We start from the raw sequence: 25786 nt of genomic DNA on the forward strand, positions 1-25786 counted from the left end.
TCCTAGGTGAAAAATACCAAACAAACGGCGAAATAATCGTACCGTAATCGCGTAATATACCGTAAAACGTAGATTTTTGACGTTTTTGAGTACCTAAAAACAGAGACATATAATATTGTATTATATGTCTCTGTTACAAAGTATTGGTTAATAATACACAAAAAAACGAAGTCGGTGACTATATGATTATTTTTATATCATTAAAATTGAAATTTAAGTATCAACAATATTTTTTTTTTGATTTTCAGATATAACTAAACGACTCCAAGTCATATGCAAAATTATACCAAATCTGTGACATAGCCCATTTACTGTTCCTTGACCTTAAGTTGGGAGGTCTTATAAAAGTTAAACTCTTGCAAATTATAAAAAAACCAACCATTTTCCAGTTTCAAACCCTAACTGTAGTTAAAGTGCATGCAGTCTTAAAATACCTTTGATTTTTGTTCTGTCTCCGGAATTCCGGAATTAATGTTCCATATTTGACTCTATTTTTTGTAACATCACATCACTTCCTGCTTTGTTTTGAAAACATTGTGACAATAATTTCATGTTCTTTCCTCACTGTCTCGTAACGTGGTAAGTTTTTTATATTGATAATATTGTCAAACATATTTTATTCTACCCCCGTTAATGTTTTTTATTTTATATTCCTATTGTAAAGATAATTTTTGAGATACGAGTTGTGTATGAAACTCCCGGTTAAATTTTAAATCTATGGAACGCCATTCGTGACATTTATGTATTCGTCACTACTTGTAGTATGTATGGCACGCCATTTGGGACATTTTTGATTAATATTTTATTTTTGTCATTTTCATTGTATTTTTGAGCAGAGAAACATTTTATGAATGCTTTTATGATGTTTTGATCATATTGTAAAGGTTGTTTATTTTTTCTTTTCAGTTTTTACCTTATACTAGAATGATGCACTACGCACCCATTTGATGTCTTTTCGGTGCCTTATATGAATAAAGTTGTGCAATTAAAATTCTTGTTGGTTATCTGGTTGTTTATCCTAGAAACAGCACATTAAAAACACGAGACAATGGATTCACAACATGGGAATGGTGATAACACGGATCCAAGAAAACGCACTCTCACGGAACGTGGACTTGACCTTTATAGAGCTAACGTGAATACTCATTCAAAGAAGATTGAACTCGTACAAACTGAAGTAGAACTTTGCCTTGAGAGATTCTCTACGACAAAACAAGAAGACACCAACACATTGATAGAATTAAAGAAAACTTTAAATTTGTGTTACTGTAAATACAGTCTTTATTCAGATGAATATATGAAATTTCTTAAGAACACTAAGACAGAGGAAAGTCTCCAAGTGTATGAGGAGCACAAAATCGAGGATTCTAAGTACAAACACATTTTAGAACGAGCACTTCAACAAATAAAAGTGTCAGACAAGGATGAAAAAGCATCTAAATTATCACATAGATCCCAAGCACAGTCTAGAACTTCTTCAAACTCAAGCTCTGTAGCAATCAGAAAGCGTGCAAAGGCAGAAGCAGCCCAGGCTAAGCTTGAATTCGCCATGAAAGAGGCAGATTTACAGAAACAGAAGGCACACATAGAAGAACAAGAAAAAGTTTCAAATGCAAAGACATTTACTAAAAAGGCTGAGTTGGAAGCTGAATTAGAATTGCTGAATTATAAGAAGGAAGCGGCTGCCGCAACTGCAGAGGCAGATGCGCTTGAATATGACCAAAATGTTTGCGGTAGTAAAAAATCTGATCTTCTATCAAAAACTGTTTATGAACGAACTAATCAATATGTAGAACAGCAGGTACTTCAAGTAAAAGATGTAAAATTACCGCCAGACGATAATATTGTACCATGTGATCCATTTGCAAATCAGACATCAGGCGATGCAGTCCTTGAACTTTCACTTATGCCAACACCAAAACCGTCTCGCCCAAAATATGATGTGCCAAGTGTAAGTGCCGGTTGTAATGATAACGATATAAATATACAAGTTCAAGAACATGCATTGAATCCTAATGCACCTCAATTTCAACCTGACATACGCACACATCAGAACGCACCTCAAATTCAACCTGACATAAGCACACATCAGAACGCACCTCAATTTCATCCTGATATAAGCACACATCAGAATATTGCTACAGATCTCACACGATTCCTTCTAAAGAAAGATTTGCTATTATCAAGATTAACAACTTACAGTGATAGACCTGAAATGTACGCTGTATGGAAGGCTAGTTTCAAAAACATATTAAGTGAACTTTCTGTTACAGCGATGGAAGAGTTAGATCTTATGGTGAAATGGTTAGGTCCTGAATCTACACGGCATGCAAACAGTATTAGAGCATCAAATATTCATGATCCAACGAAAGGATTACAACGTTTATGGGAACGCTTAGATGAACGTTACGGTTCTCCAGAGTCAGTTGAAGCGTCATTAATGGCCAAATTAAATAATTTCCCGAAATTGACACAGAAAGACAACAAAAAGCTATATGAGTTAGTAGACATTCTTTCTGAAATAGAATCCATTAAGGAAGATGTCAAATATAATTCACTGTTAGCGTACTTTGACTCCTCGTCCGGAGTTCTCCCTATACTGAATAAACTTCCGCACAACATACAAGAAAAATGGACAAATAGAGCATCTCAGTATAAAAGAGAAAAACAAGTTACCTTTCCACCATTTACATTTTTTGTGAAGTTTATTCGAGAATTGAGCCAGATAAGAAACGACCCCAGTTTCGCGTATGATCAGACAAACCAACCTAAAAAAGCATACACAGCTGCCAAACCACCAGCATATAAGACAGCTATTTCAGTTCACAAAACGGATGTTTCTAGTGACCTTGATTTACAAAAACAATGTTTGTTACATAAAACCGGACATTCGTTAAACCAGTGTAGAGCATTCAAAGCAAAACCTTTCCAAGTACGTAAAAAGTTTATCAATGATCATAAAATTTGTTACGGTTGTTGTGAATCGACAAAACATGTGAAACGAACATGTACTAACGCAATTAGATGTAGTGAATGTGGCAGTGACCGCCATCCTGGAGCATTACATATTAATCGCTCTAACAACTCGATAGATCAGAATAATAATAAATCAAGTTCGCCTGTCCACGGCGGGGAGGAAAAAATAGATATTCAAAATGACAATGTTGCAACTAAGTGCACAGAAATTTGTGGGACATCATTCCATGGAAGGTCATGCGCAAAAATCTTGCCAGTGAGAGTTTTTAGACCTGGACAACATGGACGATATGATAACTTGAAACTTTACATCATATTAGACGACCAGAGTAATCGCTCATTGGCATCACCATTATTTTTCGACACATTTCGAGTGCATGGTACATTGGAAGAATATATGTTATCTTCATGCTCAGGTCGTGTGAAAATGTCAGGACGTAGAGCCAGTGGCTTTGTAGTTGAGTCATTAGATGGACAGGTTCAGTTGGAATTACCAACGTTAATAGAATGTAGTGATCTACCGCATAACAGAGAGGAAATACCCACACCGGATATTGCTATCAGACATAACCATTTGAAAGAAATGGCAGATCACTTGTCTCCACTGGACCCAGATTGTGAAATTATGCTTCTCATTGGAAGAGACATGACAGAAGCACATCATGTTTTAGAACAAATTGTTGGACCTCGAAATGCTCCGTTCGCACAAAAACTTCCTCTAGGCTGGGTAGTTATAGGAAACATGTGCTTAGGCGGAATACATGCTCCTGATGATGTTACTGCATGTCTGACACATCTTGCACCAGATGGTCGAGCTTCGATCCTTCAACCTTGTCCTTACAATTATGACGTTCATGAGTGTTTTGGCTGCGGTAGTGTTAACTTTGGAGTCTCTCAAAAGAAAGACGATACAATTACAAGTGCAATTTTCGAACGCACTGTACAAGACGACAAACCTGGATTATCTATAGAAGATAGACAATTTATGACATTAATGCAAACTAATCTCCAGAAGGACAAAGATGGTAACTGGTGTTCACCTTTACCTTTCCGCATTCCGAGACGACGTCTTCCAAACAACAGAGCAATGGTTTTGCATCGTGCTAAGTCATTGGAGAAAAGTTTTCATAGAGATACAGTAAAACAAGAACACATATTTACATTTATGCAGAAACTTTTTGACTGTAAACACGCAGAGTTGGCTCCTCCTCTAAAGAATAATGAAGAATGTTGGTACCTACCTGTGTTCGGGGTCTACCATCCCAAAAAACCAGACAAAGTAAGGTGTGTGTTCGACTCCTCTGCGAGTTATGACAATGTTTCTCTAAACAGTGTGATGCTCAGGGGACCTGATCTTACAAATAATTTGGTTGGCGTTCTCGTACGGTTTCGAAAAGAAATAGTTGGTATTATGGCAGACATTCAACAGATGTTTTATTCATTCTCTGTAATCGAGGAACATAGGAATTATTTGCGATTTCTGTGGTATGAGGACAACAACATCAAGAAAAAGAAAAAAATTAACAGAGTATCGCATGAGAGTACATGCATTTGGTAACAGTCCCTCTCCGGCTATTGCGACATATGCACTCCAGAAAACAGCAGAGATTGCTCAGCAAACTTACGGAAAGGATGTTCAGGAATTTGTCTGCCGAAATTTCTATGTAGATGATGCCCTCACATCAGTCTGCAATGAGAGTGAAGCAATTGACTTGTTAAATAGAACTACAGAAGCTCTCAAGACATTTGGAAACTTGCGTCTACATAAGTTCTCGTCAAACAGCAGCGTAGTAAGGGCTGCGCTAAATCCTAATGATCTTGCTGAAAACTTGGAGAAGCGAAATCTGGATACGGACGATTTGCCATTACAAAGAAGCCTTGGTCTGTATTGGGACTTGCAGTCGGACACCTTTACTTTCAGAGTTTCGGACAGTGAAAAAGTGTTTACACGTAGGGGCGTCCTCTCAACGATCAATAGTATTTTTGATCCCCTTGGTTTTATTTCGCCAGTGACTATTCAGGGTAAAATTGTACTCCGGAAGCTCATGACTGAATCAGTGAATTGGGATGAGCCGCTATCAGAAGAGTATCGACAAGAATGGGAAACATGGCGAACTTCTTTGACACACCTTGAAAATGTGAAGATCGGTAGAATGTATACGCCAATTTCAATTCGAGATGCTTCAAAAGTTGAATTGCATACATTTTCAGATGCATCTGAGAAAGCGATTGCAGCAGTGTCATATTTAAAAGTTTTTCACCATGATGGATCTTCCCATCTAGGTTTTGTGTTAGGAAAAACGAAGTTAGCGCCGATGAGTGGAAATACTATACCTAGATTGGAGTTATGCGCCGCTGTTATGGCAGTTGAAATAGCAGAATTCGTAACTGACAATTTAGACCGAAAGATTGACACCGTTAAGTTCTACAGTGACAGTAGAGTTGTATTAGGTTACGTAACAAACCAAACGAGAAGATTTTATACGTATGTGGCTAATCGAGTACAGCGTATCCGAAAGAGCTCCTCTCCGGAGCAATGGAATTTTGTACCGACACAACTAAATCCAGCTGATCAAGGTACAAGGAGTATTGCGGCAGATAAAGTAAACAGTAGTCTGTGGATTCTCGGTCCCGAAGAATTCATCTCTAAATGTGAACATCAAGCAGCATGTTCAGAATCTTTATATCCGTTGATTGAGCCTACTGATGACAAGGAATTGCGTCCATTGCAGCGGGTTAATGTTTTAAAAACATCTGTTGATTTTCAAACGGCTCTTGGATCGAGCGCTTTGAGAGATTTTCAGAGTGGATAAGATTAGTAGAATCTATATCATTCTTAAAAAAAGTTGCCAAGTATCGTACGGCAGCAGTGACTGGGGACACAAGGTCTAAGTCTGTTGAAACTTATAAAGAAGCTGAATTATTTATTATTAAAGTGGTTCAAAATGAACTTTACCAAACAGAAATTGATAACATTAGACAAAATTTGCGTCTTCCCAAGAATAGTACTCTTGTGTCATTAAATCCATTTCTTGATTCACGTGGTGTTCTGTGTGTCGGCGGAAGATTGAACAAGGCAAATATTGAACTGCATGAGAAAAACCCTATCATTATCCCGGGTAAGCATTACATTGCCAAGTTACTCATACGGCATTTTCATGAAACTGTTTGTGACCAGGGACGCCATTTTACCGAAGGAGCCATCAGAAAGGCAGGTTTTTGGATAACCGGAGTGAAGCGTTTAATACAGTCATTCATTCATTCTTGCGTTAAATGTAGAAAATTGAGAGGTGTAGTTGAATTTCAGAAGATGTCTGATCTACCATCCGATCGACTTGAACCTGGTCCATCTTTTTCTAATGTTGGCATTGATGCCTTTGGTCCTTGGAATGTAGTGACTCGAAAAACCCGTGGAGGCAGCGCACAGTCTAAGCGTTGGGCAATATTATTTACTTGTCTCACAACTCGTGCAGTACAGATTGAATTGGTAGAAGAGATGTCGTCCTCGGCATTCATAAATGCTCTTAGAAGATTTGTGGCGATTCGTGGGAAAGTGAAAGTGTTTAGATCAGATCGCGGAACAAACTTTGTTGGTTCAACAGAAAATTTGAAAATTGATACAGTCAACGTAGAAAATGGTCCAGTAAGAGACTTCATATATAAATCAGGCACAGTGTGGATTTTTAACCCTCCTCACTCCTCTCACATGGGAGGAGTGTAGGAGAGGATGATAGGAATTTCTCGCCGGATATTAGACTCTATGCTGTCATCAGTGAATGGAAAAAATCTTACGCATGATGTTCTTGTGACCTTTATGGCAGAAGTTTCTGCGATTATAAATAACAGACCTCTTGTTCCGATATCTTCAGACCCCGACTCACCGATTATTCTGTCTCCATCAACACTTCTTACACAGAAAACATGTGATACTGACACAATTTATACGCTAGATGACTTTAATTTGAAAGATCTATATAAAGCGGAATTGAGAAGAGTTCAAATGTTATCTAATATGTTTTGGGTTAGATGGCGAGAAGAATATATTCAGACACTTCAGACTAGGCGGAAATGGCAGGAAAATAGACCTAATATTCGAACAGGTGATGTCGTTCTGTTAAGAGACAAAGCTGTGTGTAGAAATCAGTGGCCACATGGATTAGTGGAAGAATCTTTAATCAGTTCTGATGGTATTGTCCGCAAAGTCCGTGTGCGCATAATCAGAGAAGGAAAACCGGTTGTATATACCCGTCCAGTCACAGAACTTGTACTATTAGTCTCAGAGTAAAACACTTGTTATCGACTTATGTTAATTGATTGATAGTCATGACAATAATGAACAATTGGGTATTTTTGATGACCTTTGATATTGTAATGTATATATGTTATTTTTTGAAAATCATAAGTTCAGTTATATAATGATATTTGGTATCGGTTGTCCAAGTTGAAGTTTTTGAATAAATGTACAAGGTATATTTTTTTATTCAACAGATGATTAGAAAATGTTGTGTTTGTTGTTTTTACAAAGAGTGATATCTGTGTATATCAGACGGGGAGTGTTCTGTCTCCGGAATTCCGGAATTAATGTTCCATATTTGACTCTATTTTTTGTAACATCACATCACTTCCTGCTTTGTTTTGAAAACATTGTGACAATAATTTCATGTTCTTTCCTCACTGTCTCGTAACGTGGTAAGTTTTTTATATTGATAATATTGTCAAACATATTTTATTCTACCCCCGTTAATGTTTTTTATTTGATATTCCTATTGTAAAGATAATTTTTGAGATACGAGTTGTGTATGAAACTCCCGGTTAAATTTTAAATCTATGGAACGCCATTCGTGACATTTATGTATTCGTCACTACTTGTAGTATGTATGGCACGCCATTTGGGACATTTTTTATTAATATTTTATTTTTGTCATTTTCATTGTATTTTTGAGCAGAGAAACATTTTATGAATGCTTTTATGATGTTTTGATCATATTGTAAAGGTTGTTTATTTTTGTCTTTTCAGTTTTTACCTTATACTAGAATGATGCACTACGCACCCATTTGATGTCTTTTCGGTGCCTTATATGAATAAAGTTGTGCAATTAAAATTCTTGTTGGTTATCTGGTTGTTTATCCTAGAAACAGCACAATTTTTGAAACCAAAAGTAAGCCCTCCAATCCCAGTCCTTTACTTACTTGTTTGGTTTCTTAAATTACGTCTCAAACTTTGAAACAAAAATATCAAGTTAGTAAATAGTTTTAAAAATTACTAAAAAAATCAGTGATTACCTGAAACAATTAGTTAATACATGCCTGTACTCCCTAATTCGACTAACTCTGATCAGATGCGCGTTTTATTTTTTATTAATAATAATTCTTTATTATCATATAAGTAAAATGATATGTGTGACATAAAACAAAAAATAACAACATAAAATTACAGATTTGAACACACACACACACACACATATATATTTTATATATATATATATACAAGGAAACAAAACTAAGAGTCCCCTGTCCTCAGCTCTAAAGACTGTTTTATAAAGGAACCTGTTTTTGTCGCGCCTGCGACTTTTGTCGCAGAAAGCTCGACATAAGGATAGTGATCCTACGGCGGCGGCGGCTGTGTTAGCTTACTTCTTAAAAGCTTCATATTTTGAAAGCTAGAAGACGTTGGTGCTTCATACTTTGTATTTAGATGCCTTATGCTACGATGTTTCCATCTGCCATATGTCCACTGTCCTTGGCCCCATTTTCTTGGTTCAGTGACTACTCGAAAAAAGTTAAGATTTTTTGTAATGTTAATTTCTTTCTTATTATGAGTAATAGGATAACTGTATTTAGTATATGCGTACCTTGCAAGGTCCTGATGCCCGTCAGACAGATTTCATTTGACCTCGACCTCATTTCATGGATCAGTGAACAAAGTTAAGTTTTCGTGGTCAAGTCCATATATCAAATACTATAAGCAGTAGGTCTACTATATTTGGTATATAGAATGATTGTAAGGTGTACATGTCCAACTGGTAGGTGTCATCTGACCCTGACCTTATTTTCATGGTTCAGTGTACAAATTAAAGTTAAGTTTTTGAGTTTTGGTCTTTTTTTTTTCTAATACTATATCCACTAGGTCAACTATCATGACTATGTTTGGTGTATGGAAATATTTTATGATGTACATGTCAGTCTCACAGGTTTTATTTGACCTTGACCTCATTTTCACGGTTGTTTTGGTCTGTTTTTCTTTAACTCACAAAATTGTTCATAAGTGGGGGCCCACTGTCTGCCTAAGAAAGGGTCCGCTTCCATCACGCTTCAGTGATTCCCTATGTAACCAACCAAAATTTTCCCACAAAGGGGGGGGGGGGGGCTGGGCCACTCCCCTAAATCCGCCTCTGACTAAAAGCAATAGATCAACTATATTTGTTGTATGGAAGGATTGAAAGGTGTATATGTCTGTCTGGCAGGTATCATCTGAGCTTGACCTCATTTTCATGGTTCATTAGTCAATGTTAAGTTTTCATGGTTAAGTTTGTTTCTTAAGATACTATAAGCAATAGGTCAACTATATTTAATGCATTGATTGATTGTAAGGTGTACATGTCTGTCTGGCATGGTTTATCTGACATTGACCTCATTTTCATTGTTCATTGGTCAATGTTAAGTTTTTTATAGTAAAGACCGTTTCTTATAAACTATAATCAATAGGTCAACTATGTTTGGTTTATTGAATGATTGTAAGGTGTACATGTACATTGTATTTATCTGACCTTGACGTCATTTTCTCGGATCATGTTAACTTTATGTGTTACTTGTAGTAAAGCTTTATAGTTAGGACTATAAACACAAAATCAATGGTTTGTAAAGAAGGCGAGACATGTCAGCGTGTGCACTCTTGTTTTCACTTGGTTTATATTTGAAGGATTTAGCAGGACTAACAGTTTTTCAGTATCAGACAAATTTGGAAATAAAGGATTATCTATTGCACTGTCATTAAAAAAAATCATACGTAATATATTATCAATTTGACAGTAGAGGAGAAAGTTATTTTCATTTTCTAAGGTTTTGCAAGTTAGACATGTTCTTTTGTCTCGAGGTATTTTCAGATATCTACCCTTGTATATGAGTAAATTATGATCACTTATTCTAATTTTTGTAAATAAACGTCTAGTTTCAAAATTTGGGTTTCTTAGATAGAATTCTTGGTCTTGTTTGGCTTTAAAAAGTTTGCTATTTTCGTTTAAACTGTTTATTTTATTTCCCAGTACATCTGAATAAAAGTTGCTTGAAATATTCTTAATCCAAGTCCTAATATTTTTTACTTGAAATATAATATATGTCAAGTGGTATTTTTAATGAGGAGTTTAGACAAAAGATAAAAACAACATTGCAACGTGACATGAACACATGCTGATGACAATTCTTTTACACTTCTGTAATATAAAGTACACATGAACACATCCTGATGACAATTCTTTTACACATATGTAATATAATGACAATTCCTTTACACATCTGTAATATAAAGTACACATAAACACTTCCTGGTGACTGTTCTTTTATACACCTGGAATATATAGTACACATGAACACATCCTGATGACAATTCTTTTCCAAATCTGTAATATAAACTACACATGAACACATCCTGATGACAATTCTTTTCCACATCTGTAATATCAAGTACACATGAACACATCCTGATGATAATTCTTTTACACATCTGTAATATAAAGTACACACGAACACATCCTGATGACAATTCTTTTACACATCTGTAATATAAAGTACACATGAATACATCCTGATGACAATTGTTTTACACATCTGGAATATAAAGTACACATGAACACTTCCTGATGACAATTCTTTTACACATCTGGAATATAAAGTACACATGAACAGCCTGATGACAATTCTTTTACACATCTGTAATATAAAGTACACATGAACACATCCTGATGACAATTCTTTTACACACCTGGAATATAAAGTACACATGAACACATCCTGATGACGATTCTTTTACACATCTGTAATATAAGGTACACATGAACACACCCTGATGATAATTCTTTTACACATCTGGAATATAAAGTACACTTGAACACATCCTGATGACAATTCTTTTACACATCTGGAATATAAAGTACACATGAACACACCCTGATGATAATTCTTTTACACATCTGGAATAAAAAGTACACATGAACACTTCCTGATGACAATTCTTTTACACATCTGGAATATAAAGTACACATGAACACAGCCTGATGACAATTCTTTTACACATCTGTAATATAAAGTACACATGAACACATCCTGATGACAATTCTTTTACACATCTGGAATATAAAGTAAACACGAACACAGCCTGATGACAATTCTTTTACACATCTGGAATATAAAGTACACATGAACACATCCTGATGACAATTCTTTTACACATCTGGAATATAAAAATCACATGAACACAGCCTGATGACAATTCTTTTACACATCTGTAATATAAAGTACACATGAACACACCCTGATGATAATTCTTAAACACATCTGGAATATAAGTACACATGAACACACCCTGATGATAATTCTTTTACACATCTGGAATATAAACTACACATGAACACATCCTGATGACAATTCTTTTACACATCTGGAATATAAAGTACACATGAACACATCCTGATGACAATTCTTTTACACATCTGTAATATAAAGTACACATGAATACTTCCTGATGACAATTCTTTTACACATCTGTAATATAAAATACACATGAACACATCCTGATGACAATTCTTTTACACATCTGTAATATAAAGTACACGTGAACAAAGCCTGATGACAATTCTTTTACGCATCTGTAACATAAAGTACACATGAACACTTCCTGATGACAATTCTTTTTCACATCTGGAATATAAAGTACATATGAACACATCCTGATGACAATTCTTTTACACATCTGTAATATAAAGTGCACATGAACACATCCTGATGACAATTCTTTTACACATCTGTAATATAAAGTACACATGAACACACCCTGATGACAATTCTTTTACACATCTGTAATATAAAGTACACATGAACACACCCTGATGTTAATTCTTTTACACATCTGGAATATAAAGTACACATGAACACATCCTGATGACAATTCTTTTACACATCGGTAATATAAAGTACACATGAACACATCCTGATGACAATTCTTATACACATCTGTAATATAAAGTACACATGAACACACCCTGATGACAATTGTTTTACACATCTGGAATATAAAGTACACATGAACACATCCTGATGACAATTCTTTTACACATCTGTAATATAAAGTACACATGAACACATCCTGATGACAATTCTTTTACACATCTGTAATATAAAGTACACATGAACACATCCTGATGACAAATCTTTTACACATCTGGAATATAAAGTACACATGAACACATCATGATGCCAATTCTTTTACACATCTGGAATTTATACATTTAGCTTTATTAGTTACAGATTATGTATGGATTTGGAAAATTGAGTATGCTACTTTGCTAAAATCTCATCGAAACGGTCAGTGGCAGTCAGAAATTACATAGACATGCCAGTCAGAACTTACTGCGAAAGTGAACACATATAAAAGTGGTGTAAGTGTGTAATGTTCCAATACCAGTCAGAACTTACAGGGACAAGTGAACACACATAAAATCAGTGGATAACAGACAGAACTCTTGAGATTGATTGATTGATTGTTGGTTTCTAAACGTCCAGTGGCACATATTTCATGTATCTTTAGGACGGGAAGTTAAAAATGTGAACACATATGAATATGGTGTAGGTGTTCAATTGGTCACTGACCGTTACAACTTACACAGACATGTGAACACTCGGAACTTACAGACATGAGAACAGTCAAAACCTACTGGCATGTAGAACTCATAGAGAAACATGAGAATAGTCAAAACCTACTGGCAGGTAGAAGTCGTAGAGAGACATGTGGACACATTCTGGTGATAAACATAGTTAACGAGGTGTAAGCTTAAGTGGTCAATGTTTTACTGACAGCTCGAACTTACAGAAAGACATGTTTGTGATAAACCTGATGAATGTGGTGTAAGTGTTCAATATTTTACTGACAACCAGAGAACTCACAGTGTAAACACATGTTGGTGATAAACCTGATGAATGTGGTCTAAGTGTTCAATGTTTTACTGACAACCAGAGAACTCACAGTGTGAACACATGTTGGTGATAAACCTGATGAATGTGGTGTAAGTGTTCGATGTTTTACTGACACCAGAACTCACAGTGTGAACACATGTTGGTGATAAACCTGATAAATGTGGTGTTAGTGTTCAATTTATTACTGACAACCAGAACTCAAAGTGTGAACACATGTGATAAACCTGATGAATGTGGTGTATGTGTTTAATGATTTGCTGACAACCAGAACTCACAAAGTGAACATATGTTGGTGATAAACCTGATGAATGTGGTGTAAGTGTGTAATGTTTTACTGAAACCTAGAACTTACAGAGATCTGTGAACACATCCTGTAGATTAAACTACCTAGACATCATTGACATGGGAACCATCTCTTTAGGCCCCGCTGTGAATAACGTGTGGTAAAAATTTGTATCTTTACCATAGGACATGGGGTTTTCAACTAAAAACAAATCTTTTGACCTTGACCTTTGACATAGGAAGTTGTACATATATTATGACACACCCTCTGGTGTTGGTTAATATGCATGTCAAGTATAAACTTTAAAATCATAACGGTTCTCAAGATATAGAGCGGACACGATCTTTACCATAGGACATGGGGTTGTCAACTGAAACCAAAGTTTTTGACCTTGACCTTCGACCTAGGAATTTGTACTAACATTATGACACACCCTCTGGTGTTGGTTAATATACATGTCAAGTATAAAGTATGAAACTATAACGGACGGACAGACTGATCACTATAGGGCGACCGCCATTCGGCGGGGCCCTAATTATTATGGTATAAGTGTTCAATGTTTTACTGACAGCTAGAACTCAAAGTGTGAACACATACTTGTCACAAATCTAATGAATGTGGTGTAAGTGTTCAATGTTTTACTGACGACTAGTCTAAGAACTTACAGAGATCTGTGAACACATTCTGGTGATAAACTAATTAAGTGCTCCTTGTTTTACTGACAGCTCGAACTCACAGAGAGAACTGTTAACACATACTGGTTATAAACCTAATTACTAGTAATGTGGTGTAAGTGTTAATGTTTTACTGACAGCTAAAACTTACAGAGACCCTCAAAATGTAAAACAACGCAAACACCGACATCTAGAATGTGTTTTTGTTAAACTCTGAACGTTCAGTTCTCGAATGAATAAACAAAAAATACAAACGAGAACACACACTTGAGATAAACTGCATAACTGTGATGTGTTTGGGAAATGATTAAGTCGGCATGATGATGGTTTACAGAGACATACGAGAACACATACATGTAATTAACCTCATGACCGTGATGTATGGTGTAAAAGGTTTTGTCAGCATGGTAATTTACATAGACTCATGTGAACTTATACTGGTGATAAACCTCTTGGTCGTGATGTGTGGTGTTTAGTCAGCTTGGTAAATTACAGAGACAAATAAGAATACATATAGGTGATAAGCTGCATAACTGTGATGTATGCTGTAAAAGGGTTTACTGAACATGGGAATTTTACAGAGACACATAGTGTTTCCCCTAACACACAAAAAGGGCATGGTAACTTAATTGAAAAAGGGCATCTAGAGGGCGCAAACATTTATAAAAAGGGCACCTATAGTGTATGGAAAATTAGCAAAAAGGCACCTACAGTATGCTACAGAAAACAAAAAAGTAACAGGTAACCAGTTCAATAATTACTATATGGAACATTAGTCTAATTTAAACCTTATTTAGAAATTATTGTACATGTTCTTGATGTTGGTTGGGAGTTATTTAGTCTCATTTAAATTGTTTAGAAAAAGTGTTTTTTTAAGTGCACACTAAAGTGCTCCTATATAAGTAAGGAGTTTTATAAATATAACAGGTGGAACAGGGGTGATATATTGATGCAATACTACATTGCATACATTGAAGAAGGTATTAACAGTTTCTTTTTTTTCTCCATAATTGTTAGAAATAAAGCATTTGTTAAGTGCTCCTATATAAGAAGGAGGATTATCAATACAAGAAGTAAAACAGGAAGTGGTGCTGTACATAAACAAATGGATAACATGTGGACATTTTCATTCTGTATTAAATATCTAGTATTTGTTTAATTATCTTAAATCCCCTAATTAGCAGTAAACAATCATTAACAGAGGTGATAAAACTGCCAAAGGCAAGGTATTTAACTTTATCCCATGGTCAGTTAATTAGAGAGTTACACAATTAGGTAACAAGTTTACCGGAATTGCCGATGCATGGAATTTTGAAATTTTGTTTTTTTGAAAAAGGCTTCTTTTAGGGCATTTTCGAGACAATGGCGTCATTCAAAGAAGTGAAAAAAGGGCATGGCGTCATTTATAAAGACAAAAAAGGGCATATGGCGTCACTTAAAAATGGCATGGCGTCTATCCATGCCGCAAACATGCTTGGGGAAAACACTAGACACATGAGAACACATACTGGTGATAAACATTATAAATTTTATTTATATTGTTGAAGATTCAGTTACTGTAAGAGTTATAATCAACATAGATCGATGCAAACACATACTGGTGATAAATTATCATTAATCTTTTTATGTGCTAAATAATTTTATTGGAAGAAGCGACTTATACAGAGAACACAATGACATATACTTGTGATAAACATAAAAAAATATGACGCAATGTATTATTTATTTGCTTTAAATTTGTTTTTAGAAGAAATGCCTTGAACAGACACATTTGAACAAATACAAGAACTCATCATAAAACCTTATAAAAATAATTTAGTGACCAGGGTCCAAAAACCATGAAAATAATGAAACTTAACAGACATTGGAGAACATGTTATGGTGATAAAACCTCATACATGTGAAGTATGGGCTAAAACCTCTTACATGTGATGTATGGGCTAAAACCTCATACATGTGAAGTATGGGCTAAAACCTCATACATGTGATGTATGGGCTAAAACCTAATACATGTGAAGTATAGGCTAAACATATTACAGTGATAGAACATCATACATGTCGCAGTGAAGTATGGTCTAAACCCTCATACATGTGAAGTATGGGATAAAACCTCATACATGGGAAGTATAGGTTAAAACTAGTGGTAAGTTAATTATAATTGGTATGCAGTTGTATAAGCATTGGCATATCTCATTTCCATGGAAATTTTTTGGCCCTGCCACCTCAGTCATTGTCTATTGACTTTGAATTTTTTGCTTAGTTTTCATGTATTAGTTTGTGATTATTTCAGTTTATGGGGAACCACTAGTGGTAAGTTAATGATAATTGGTGATAATTGGTATGCAGTTGGATAAGCATTGGCATATCTCATTTCTATGGAGATTTGTTGCCCCCCCCCCCCCCCCCCTCAGTCATGGTCTATTGATTTTGAAACTTTTTCTTAGTTTTCATGTATTAGTTTGTGATTAGGTTGGTTCATGGATAACCACTAGTAGTAGGTCAATGATATTTGGTATGCAGTTGAATAAGCATTGGCATATCTCATAACCATGGAGATTATTTGACCACGCCCCCTCAGTTATGGTTTATTGACTTTGAAATTTTGCTTAGTTTACATCATGTATTAGTTTGTGTTTAGGCCTGTTTAAAGGGAACTCTTTATGATAAGTCAATGGTAATTGTTATACAGTTGTATTAGCATTGGCACATCTCATTTCTATGGAGTTTGTTTAGCCATGTACTTTCAGTCATGGTTCATTGACTTTGAATATTTTCAAAGCTTACATGTTAAAGTGTTGCTATTTTAATTTCAACATTTGCATTATCGAAATTACAAAAAAGCGAGACATATCTCTGTGATAACAGTTTATGTTTCAATTTGTTGGTTTAAGGATTTCTTATGTGAAACGGATTCTGGTTGGTCGGAACGGGTATTTTTATACTAGATGATATCATGTACTAGTATATTACGACCAAGGTCGGAAAAGATATATCTTAAGGACTACCAACTCGCTCAACTTATGAGAAGGAAGTTTAATCCCGACACATAGAGGTTTGCCAACACGCCCTCTTATGAAAAAATCCCCAACATATTTTTTATACCAACTCGCCCCACTTATGAAAGGAGTTTAATCCCATTAAATAAAGGTCTGCCAACTCGCCCCACATATCATCGGAAAATTAAAGGAGAATAAAATCTTACTGCATTAAGGACTACAAATTCGCCAATCTTAAGAAAAGGTGTCAAAGAATAAAATCGTGAAGCATTACTGAAGGACTACCAACTCAACCCACTTATAAAAAGGAGTTGAATCTCGACAAAAAGGGTCTGCCAACTCGTCCTCTTATGAAAAGGAGTCAGTTAATCACATTGAATGAAGGTCTACAAACTCGCCCCACTATCGGAAGAAATTAAACCGCAATGAATTTTAAAAGGCCTACCAACTCGCCCTACCTAAAAATTAAATCAAAATTGATGAAAACCTTAGAAATACTCCTCAATTTGTTTTACTATTTTTCAGGAAGAGGTAATTATCCTCAAGTAATTATCAGCCTTTCTAAGTGTGGCGTACGATGTGATAATCATTGAACATGTAACTGGGACAAGCTGGCAGGACTAAATTCGTTGGGATATAACTCTTTTTATAAGTCAGGCGAGCTGGTAGTACTACATTGAACGGGAAATTAACCCTTTTTCACAAGTGGGGCGAGCTGGTGGAAAAGTGTGGCGATTTTGTATTGGTGCGAGTTTTGTTTCCTTCGTAATAATGCTGATTTCTTTCCCTTGACTCATTTTAACCCTTGTAGAGAAAGTTACATTATGTAAGTTTATCAGTAAACAACGATTTATCTTATTTTTTATAAGCTGAAATGCTAAATAATCTCAATGCTGTTATAAAGTAAAAACTAATAGGCACTGGCTACGGTTACATGGAAATGTAACAATAATAATTAAAATAATTATTGTTACATTGAGACTAATTGCCGGAATACAGGGTTGGGCAAGGAACCGATTAATTACGAATGTGACAATAATATTTGTGTCTCCGGTTACATAATTTGCGTTATTGTTACATTAAAGAATGCCATCAAAATAAAGATCTTAAACTTTAACCTTCTATAGTTTTGTTGCTTAATTCTTTGATATGAACTAGATAATATTTGTAATAATGATAATAATAAATTATTATAATATTATTTATATTCAACAAATTGTGTTTACATACATGACATAGTTTTAAGTATTAATTGTTTTGATGTTCTTAAAGATACAGTGCCGAAGGCGAAAAATTGTTCTATGGTTCCTTGTTAAGAACTTGGACTGTGAAAAGTGTAAACTTCTATGCATTTAACTGCACACCTACCCTTATTACTGTCGCTATACTTTGAACAATGGACATGATGGATGAAGTGTTTTGGGTGAAAAAATTAAAACTTCGGATACGCTTTAATAAATCGAAACTAAAACAATATCAAGACTCAAATTTTTAACTTAAAAAAAGTGCAGAATGGAATTGAACAGTATGCATGCAAATTCAGCAATATACAAACGTGCACAATGCCCGGCATCACTGGGTTGAAATGGCTGCTTGGAGTGGTTTCACCAAAAATGCGTCGGACTAAAACATCGCTCCAAAAACAACATACTGGATTTGTAGAAACTGTCATTGTAAATAAAAAATTTAGTACCATCGTACATTGCTGTGCATTGATGACGATGTAACAATAACGCAATGTAACCGTAGACACAAATATTATTGTTACGTTCGTAATTATTCGGTTCCTTACCCAACCCTGCATTCCGGCAATTAGTCTCCAATGTAACAATAATTTTTTTATTATTGTTACATTTCCATGTAACCGTAGCCAGTGCCAAACTAATAAGCAATTTACTTACAGTAAACATATTTGTCATTTAAATAACCATGAACTCCAAGTAGATCTACTCATCTAGACGCGGCAGCTAGTTGCCTTTGGAGAGGGATTGGCTGATGGCTTAGTTTCCATCCAGATAAATGTACTGTGCTATCTGTCACCAAAAAGACACAACCTATACAGCACAACTATATTTTAAATGGTCATACACTTGAATTAGTAACATCTGTCATCAGCTAAGTACCTTGGTACACACTAGTCAATACAGTCAAACCTTCATGGGATAAACATATAAACGACATTACATCCAATGGTAACACACCACTGGGTTTTCTAAAACGAAATCTAAAAAACAACAAACCCAGGCATACCAAGCACTAGTCCGAGATTACTATTATTACTATTATTACGACCCCAGCTTGTCTGGCAAAACAGCCCTTGGACGTCAGAGTAATCTCGGACTAACCAAGCACTCGTCCGACATAAACCAGTCTGTGCCAAACTTGAAATTTGAATTTTTCTACTATATATTCAACCAAAAAATCCTAAAAATTCTGTCTGAACGAATGATTTTTTGTCTGACATTTTGTCGGTCTGACAGACAGAGTTTGGGATACACTGCCAACTTGAATAATCTTGTTCTGTTTGGGACCCTCACACAACCGAATCGGTATCCAAAATTGAGATGGTCCAATGACGAGCTGCTAGGTATGTCTGCAATAAATATCATAATACAAGTAGTGTTACAAACATGCTCACAACATTAAATGTACCATCACTAGCAGAACACAGGCTACACACAAGATTGGTATACTAGTAATGATGTACAAAATATCATTCCATCTTGTTGCCACAATGCTATTCCATCAGTCATACGTACATAATCATATATACTCATAAAAGCAGACTCAAGAACTAGAAAAAAATCATCCACTCTCATATAGGCACATTCATACATCTAAGGAAGGACTCCTACAGATATTAATACTTTCTGTGTACAATACCAGTGGAAACTGCTCCCTGTGGTACTTTCATTCCACTGCGTTTTTATTCCGGGTAGCTGTTTTTCACTAGAGAATATTGGATGTAAATAGTGTGAAAGCGTCAATCTTGGTATCATTGTTTTTGTTTATATTCATGATATTAGACCGGTTTATTGTTAACATAAATAAATGGGTTAAAATTAGATTTTCAAGGAACCAGTTTAATTAATCTGAGTCAATCTAGCCAGGGACTTTCTATACTAAGAGAAATATATAGAAAGTCCCTGATCTAGCGAATAATCATGATTGATGATGATGAGGAGGATATTTTTATAACTTAAAATACTTTCAACAATAATCAAGACATAAAACTTGATATAAACCAAAGAGCAGATGTGTTCTTACAGAAAGTTTCAATTATAGATATTGACATAGAAGATATGATTTAATCTCCAAGTCAACCCGCGAATACACAGAAAAACTTCGGCAATTTAGTACATATACAAATAACAATTAGTGATAATTTAAAAGTATATGCCAATTTTATAGATTTACATAGAAATATTATTTAAATCTTATTCGTTAATAAGAATTATCATTGTGTTATCTTGTGTTTAAAATGAGTACTAAAACACTTCATCAATGTATGGATCTAAAGCACTTGAGTAATCAATCCCGGTATAAAATAACTAGTGCTATCATTCCAGTACAAAATCACTAGTGAAATCATTCCTGGTTCAAAAGCAATAGTGTGGACATTCCGTGGATGAAAACTCACCATTTATTACATAAATCAACTTTGCAAGTTTCGAATACATCAAAAAATATCAATAAGCCCAATTTTATATATATTTCCCCTTCAAAAAAACTTTTTTAGAACCTTATAATGACTGGTGGATGTTTTATCGGATAAAAGAAAAAAGTGATTTTTTGTTGGTGGATAAAAATCACTAGGTATTTTATTCCTCCGGATAAAGTGCACTGGCGGAATCAAACCACTGTTACAGTACTACATTTGTAGGTCAGGCCCAATCCATTGATAGATTCAGGGAACAGTAGATTCAGGGAACAGCTCACTTCAGCTGTTCACTGTTCTATTAATTAATAGCATTAATTAAGATTGTACACAGTTTTAATCACAAATTTGATATTTTCATTGCCTAATTTTGTAAATAGTTCACGTATGAGAACAATATGTAATCATCAGATGTCGATGGAATATTGTATACCAAAAGAAGAAGATGATAACATATTTTACAGAATTTTATTTGGTTTTCAAACATTCTTTTAACACATTCAACATGTTCAATGTGACATACTTTCTCAGTTGTTAGTTCAAGTTAATATAAATGAAACTAGAATTGAATGCCTGAATGAAAATGAATGAAATATTTAAATTTATATTTGATTTATGCCATTCATCTTGTGTTTTTGTGTGTGCAATTTATGAAAAAAATAATGGTAACAATATTTATTTGAGTGCTCTGACGAATTTTAATCCATTTGACGCTATTGATAGCTGAAAATGACTGTTATCTCCTGACAGTAAAGGGCATAACTACGTACCTTCATATATAGTATTGTAGTAGTAAAACTACCCTAACATGTAGATGCTTAAATGTAGAATATGTTGTAATTCACCAAAACAGTGTATACAATATATATATATATATTTTAAAGATAATTTACTAGGAAGGTTTAAAATGGTTTAAGTCTTAACTTTTTTGTGTTTCTTACAGAGATAAACCTATTATAAGGATGAATGTGGAAGAGGATCTAGTCACAATCAATGGTACTCTACACAGACATGTGGGAACAGAGGCTGTAGTCACAATCAATGGTACTCTACACAGACATGTGAGAACAGAGGCTGTAGTCACAATCAATGGTACTCTACACAGACATCTGGGAACAGAGGCTGGTAATAAACTGCATGAATGGGATGTTTGTGCTAGAAAAAATAGTCCCGGTAGAGACTTAAAGAGACACATGAGAAGGGAAACTGCTGAAAAACATCACAAATGTGATATGTGTGAGAGAGAATTTTCTAGAGAAAGTAACCTATTAAAGATACACATGAAAACACATACAGGTGATAAACCTCATAACTGTAGTGAATTTGGTAAGGAGTTTAGTCATCTTGGTAATTTACGGGGTCACACGAGAACACATTCAAACGAAAAAACTCATGTCTGTGATGTATGTGGTAAAGGGTTTCGTCATCTTGGTAGTTTACAGATTCACATGAGAACGCATACAGGGGATAAACATGATAAACCTCATGACTGTGATGTATGTGGTAAAGGGTTTAGTCAGCATGGTAGTTTACAGATTCACATGAGAACACATACAGGGGATAAACCTTATGACTGTGGTTTATGTGGTAAAGGGTTTAGTCAGCTTGGTCATTTACAGAGACACATGAGAACACATACAGGGGAGAAACCTTATGCCTGTGATGTATGTGGCAAAGGTTTTAGTCTTCTTAATAATTTACAGATTCACATGGGAACACATACAGGGGATAAACCTCATAACTGTGATGTATGTGGTAAAGGGTTTAGTCAGCTTGGTGATTTACAGAGACACATAAGAACACATATAGGTGATAAACCTCATAACTGTGATGTATGTGGTAAAAGGTTCAGCCTGCTTGGAAATTTACAAAGACACATGAGAATACATACCGGCGATAAACCTCATGACTGTGATGTATGTGGTAAAGAGTTCAGTCGACTTGGTGATTTACAGAGACACTTGAGAATACATACAGGTTATAAACCTCATGAATGTGATGTTTGTGGGAAAGGGTTTAGTGATCTTAGTAATTTCAAGAGACATATGAAAACACATACAGGCAAAACATGTAAACCTCACATTTGAAATGTTTGTGACTAAGGGTTTAATCAATTGAATAGTTTAAAGGGAAGTATGCAATTAACCTCATGACTGTGATGTACAATGTATATGGTACAGAGTTTGGTCAGCATTGTAATTTACATATTGACATGAGAACACATACATGTTATTAACTTCATGACTGTGGTGTATATGGTACAGAGTTTGGTCAGCATTGTAATTTACATATTGACATGAGAACACATACATGTTATTAACTTCATGACTGTGGTGTATATGGTACAGAGTTTGGTCAGCATTGTAATTTACATATTGACATGAGAACACATACATGTTATTAACTTCATGACTGTGGTGTATGTGGTAAAGGGTTTAGCTAGCTTAGTAAGCATGCTAACACATGAGAACACATGATTGTGATGTATGTTGCATATGGTTTAGTCATATATTCATGATCTTAGTAATTTAAGGAGACATATGAACATGATGAAAATACATACAAGCAAAGCATATAAATTTCACATTTGTAATGTATGTGGTAAAGGATTTAACTAGCTTAAATAATAATAAAATTGAGAATGGAAATGGGGAATGTGTCAAAGAGACAACAACCCGACCACAGAACAGACAACAGCAGAAGGCCACCAACAGGTCTTCAATGCAGCGAGAAATTCCCGCACCCGGAGGCGTCCTTCAGCTGGCCCCTAAACAAATATATATACTAGTATTTCAAAGAAACACATGAGAACACATAAAGGCGATAAAAATCATCACTGGTGAAGTATGTGGTAAACAGTGATAAAGGTTTCATTTTACTCAATGTGATTTACAGAGACACACAAGAACACATACAGGTTATAGATCTCATGACTGTAATGTATGTGGGAAAGAGTTCAGTCTACTTTGTGATTTACAGAGACACACGAGAACACATACAGGTTATAGACCTATTGACTGTAATGTATGTGGGAAAGAGTTCAGTCTACTTTGTGATTTACAGAGACACACTAGAACACATACAGGTTATAGACCTATTGACTGTGATGTATGTGGGAAAGAGTTCAGTCTACTTTGTGATTTACAGAGACACACTAGAACACATACAGGTTATAGACCTATTGACTGTGATGTATGTGGGAAAGAGTTCAGTCTACTTTGTGATTTACAGAGACACACGAGAACACTTACAGGTTATAGACCTCATTACTGTGCTGTATGTGGGAAAGAGTTCATTCTACTTTGTGATTTACAGAGACACACGAGAACACATACAGGTTATAGACCTATTGACTGTGATGTATGTGGGAAAGAGTTCAGTCTACTTTGTGATTTACAGAGACACACGAGAACACATACAGGTTATAGACCTATTGACTGTGATGTATGTGGGAAAGAGTTCAGTCTACTTTGTGATTTACAGAGACACACGAGAACACTTACAGGTTATAGACCTCATTACTGTGCTGTATGTGGGAAAGAGTTCAGTCTACTTTGTGATTTACAGAGACACACGAGAACACATACAGGTTATAAACCTCAGGACTGTGATGTATGTGGGAATGGGTTTAGTCATCTTATTGATTTAAGGAGGCATATGAAAATACATACAGACAAAACATGCAAACCTCACATTCATGACATATGTCAATTTGTGTTGTACCAAACAAATGTATGCAAATACATAACATACAGGCAAATTACCTTATGACTGTAATGTATGTGGTACAGGGTTTTGTTGGCATTGTAATTTACATATTGACATGAAAACATATTAATTTGATGACTGTTGTGTATATGGTAAAGGGTTTAGCTAGCTTAGAAATGTAAAGAGACACATGAGAACACATACAGGTGATTAATCTCTTGACTGTATCATGTGTATGTGGTAAAGCTTTTAATCAGCATGTTGACTCAATGAAACACATTGGAATACATAATGGGGATAAAACTCTGAAATGAGATGTTTGAGGTTTCGGGTTTAATATGAGTGATAATCTACATTCTAAAACACGTACTACATTTGTACTAGTAAATATATAATAACATGGATAATTTACAAAGATAATGAGAACGCATGCTAATGATAATTTATAGACACGTGAGAACTCAAACTAGTGATTGTTTACATAGACATTTGAGAACACATACCAGTGACAATTTACATAGACACATGAGAACACATACTAGTCTAGTGATGATTTACGTAAACACACATGAGAACCCATACTTGTGATAAGGGATAATTTACATAAACACATGAGAACACATACTAGTAATGATTTACGTAAACACACATGAGAACCCATACTAGTGATAACGGATAATTTATAAGACACATGAGAACACATACTAGAAAATAAGTGATAATTTACGTAGACGTATGAGAAATCATATTAGTGATAACTTACATAGACATATGAGAACACATTTATTAGTGATAATTTACACTGAGAACACATACTAGTGATAATTTACATAGACACAAGAGAACACATACTAGTGATAATTTACATAGACACATGAGAACACATATCAGCATGATTAGTAAATAATGGATAAATGTCATTCATCTAGAATAATAGAATACTTGACTGTAAATAATCTATGTGTAAATATCTGTTTTTGATTGTATTGTGATGTGTGTGTGGTCTCACTGAAGATAAGTTTTTTTGTAACTAACTATAATTGTTAACCCTCTTTAAATAAAGAATTAATACTAATATTATTATGATAATTATTATTATGATTGTATGAGAGTTCATCCAGGTATTTTACTATGTTATAAATAGCATTAATTGATTGATGGATTTTAAGCATTTTTCGTCACTTTCACGACCCCAGCGTGTCTGGTAAAACAGCCGTTGGACGTCAGAGTAATCTCGGACTAATCATAACGAAGCCCGTTTTTGTCTCGCCTGCGAAGAAAGTCGCAGTATGCGGGACATGGGTAT

General features: G+C 35.0%; 2 protein-coding genes and 2 long non-coding RNA genes across 4 annotated transcripts; all 4 read left to right on the forward strand.

Moving 5' to 3' along the window:
• Nucleotides 1–450: 450 nt before the first annotated feature.
• On the forward strand, nt 451–991 carry LOC127732522 (uncharacterized). The gene is made up of 2 exons (XR_007996298.1): nt 451–579; nt 907–991. It is a non-coding gene; the product is annotated as an uncharacterized LOC127732522 (long non-coding RNA).
• A 4773-nt stretch (nt 992–5764) lies between these two features.
• LOC127732516 (uncharacterized) lies at nt 5765–8078 on the forward strand. The gene is made up of 2 exons (XR_007996287.1): nt 5765–7665; nt 7994–8078. It is a non-coding gene; the product is annotated as an uncharacterized LOC127732516 (long non-coding RNA).
• Nucleotides 8079–21721: 13643 nt separating this feature from the next.
• LOC127732510 (zinc finger protein 239-like) lies at nt 21722–23388 on the forward strand. Its single transcript, XM_052241546.1, has one exon. The coding sequence runs from the start codon at nt 21735–21737 to the stop codon at nt 22857–22859; it is 1125 nt and encodes a 374-aa protein (XP_052097506.1). The 5' UTR covers nt 21722–21734; the 3' UTR covers nt 22860–23388.
• A 249-nt stretch (nt 23389–23637) lies between these two features.
• On the forward strand, nt 23638–25557 carry LOC127732470 (zinc finger protein 436-like; the record flags this gene model as incomplete). The annotated part of the gene is made up of 1 exon (XM_052241507.1): nt 23638–25557. A coding segment is annotated over one exon (906 nt), but the record flags the coding sequence as incomplete, so codon positions are not given.
• Nucleotides 25558–25786: the final 229 nt, after the last annotated feature.

The sequence above is a fragment of the Mytilus californianus genome, unplaced genomic scaffold (assembly GCF_021869535.1).
Source record: "Mytilus californianus isolate M0D057914Y unplaced genomic scaffold, xbMytCali1.0.p SCAF_25, whole genome shotgun sequence".
Lineage (NCBI taxonomy): Eukaryota > Metazoa > Mollusca > Bivalvia > Mytilida > Mytilidae > Mytilus > Mytilus californianus.

Coding starts and splice junctions, on each gene's coding strand:
- LOC127732510 (XM_052241546.1), top strand. CDS start 21,735: ATGAATGTGGAAGAGGATCTAGTCACAATCAATGGTACTCTACACAGA.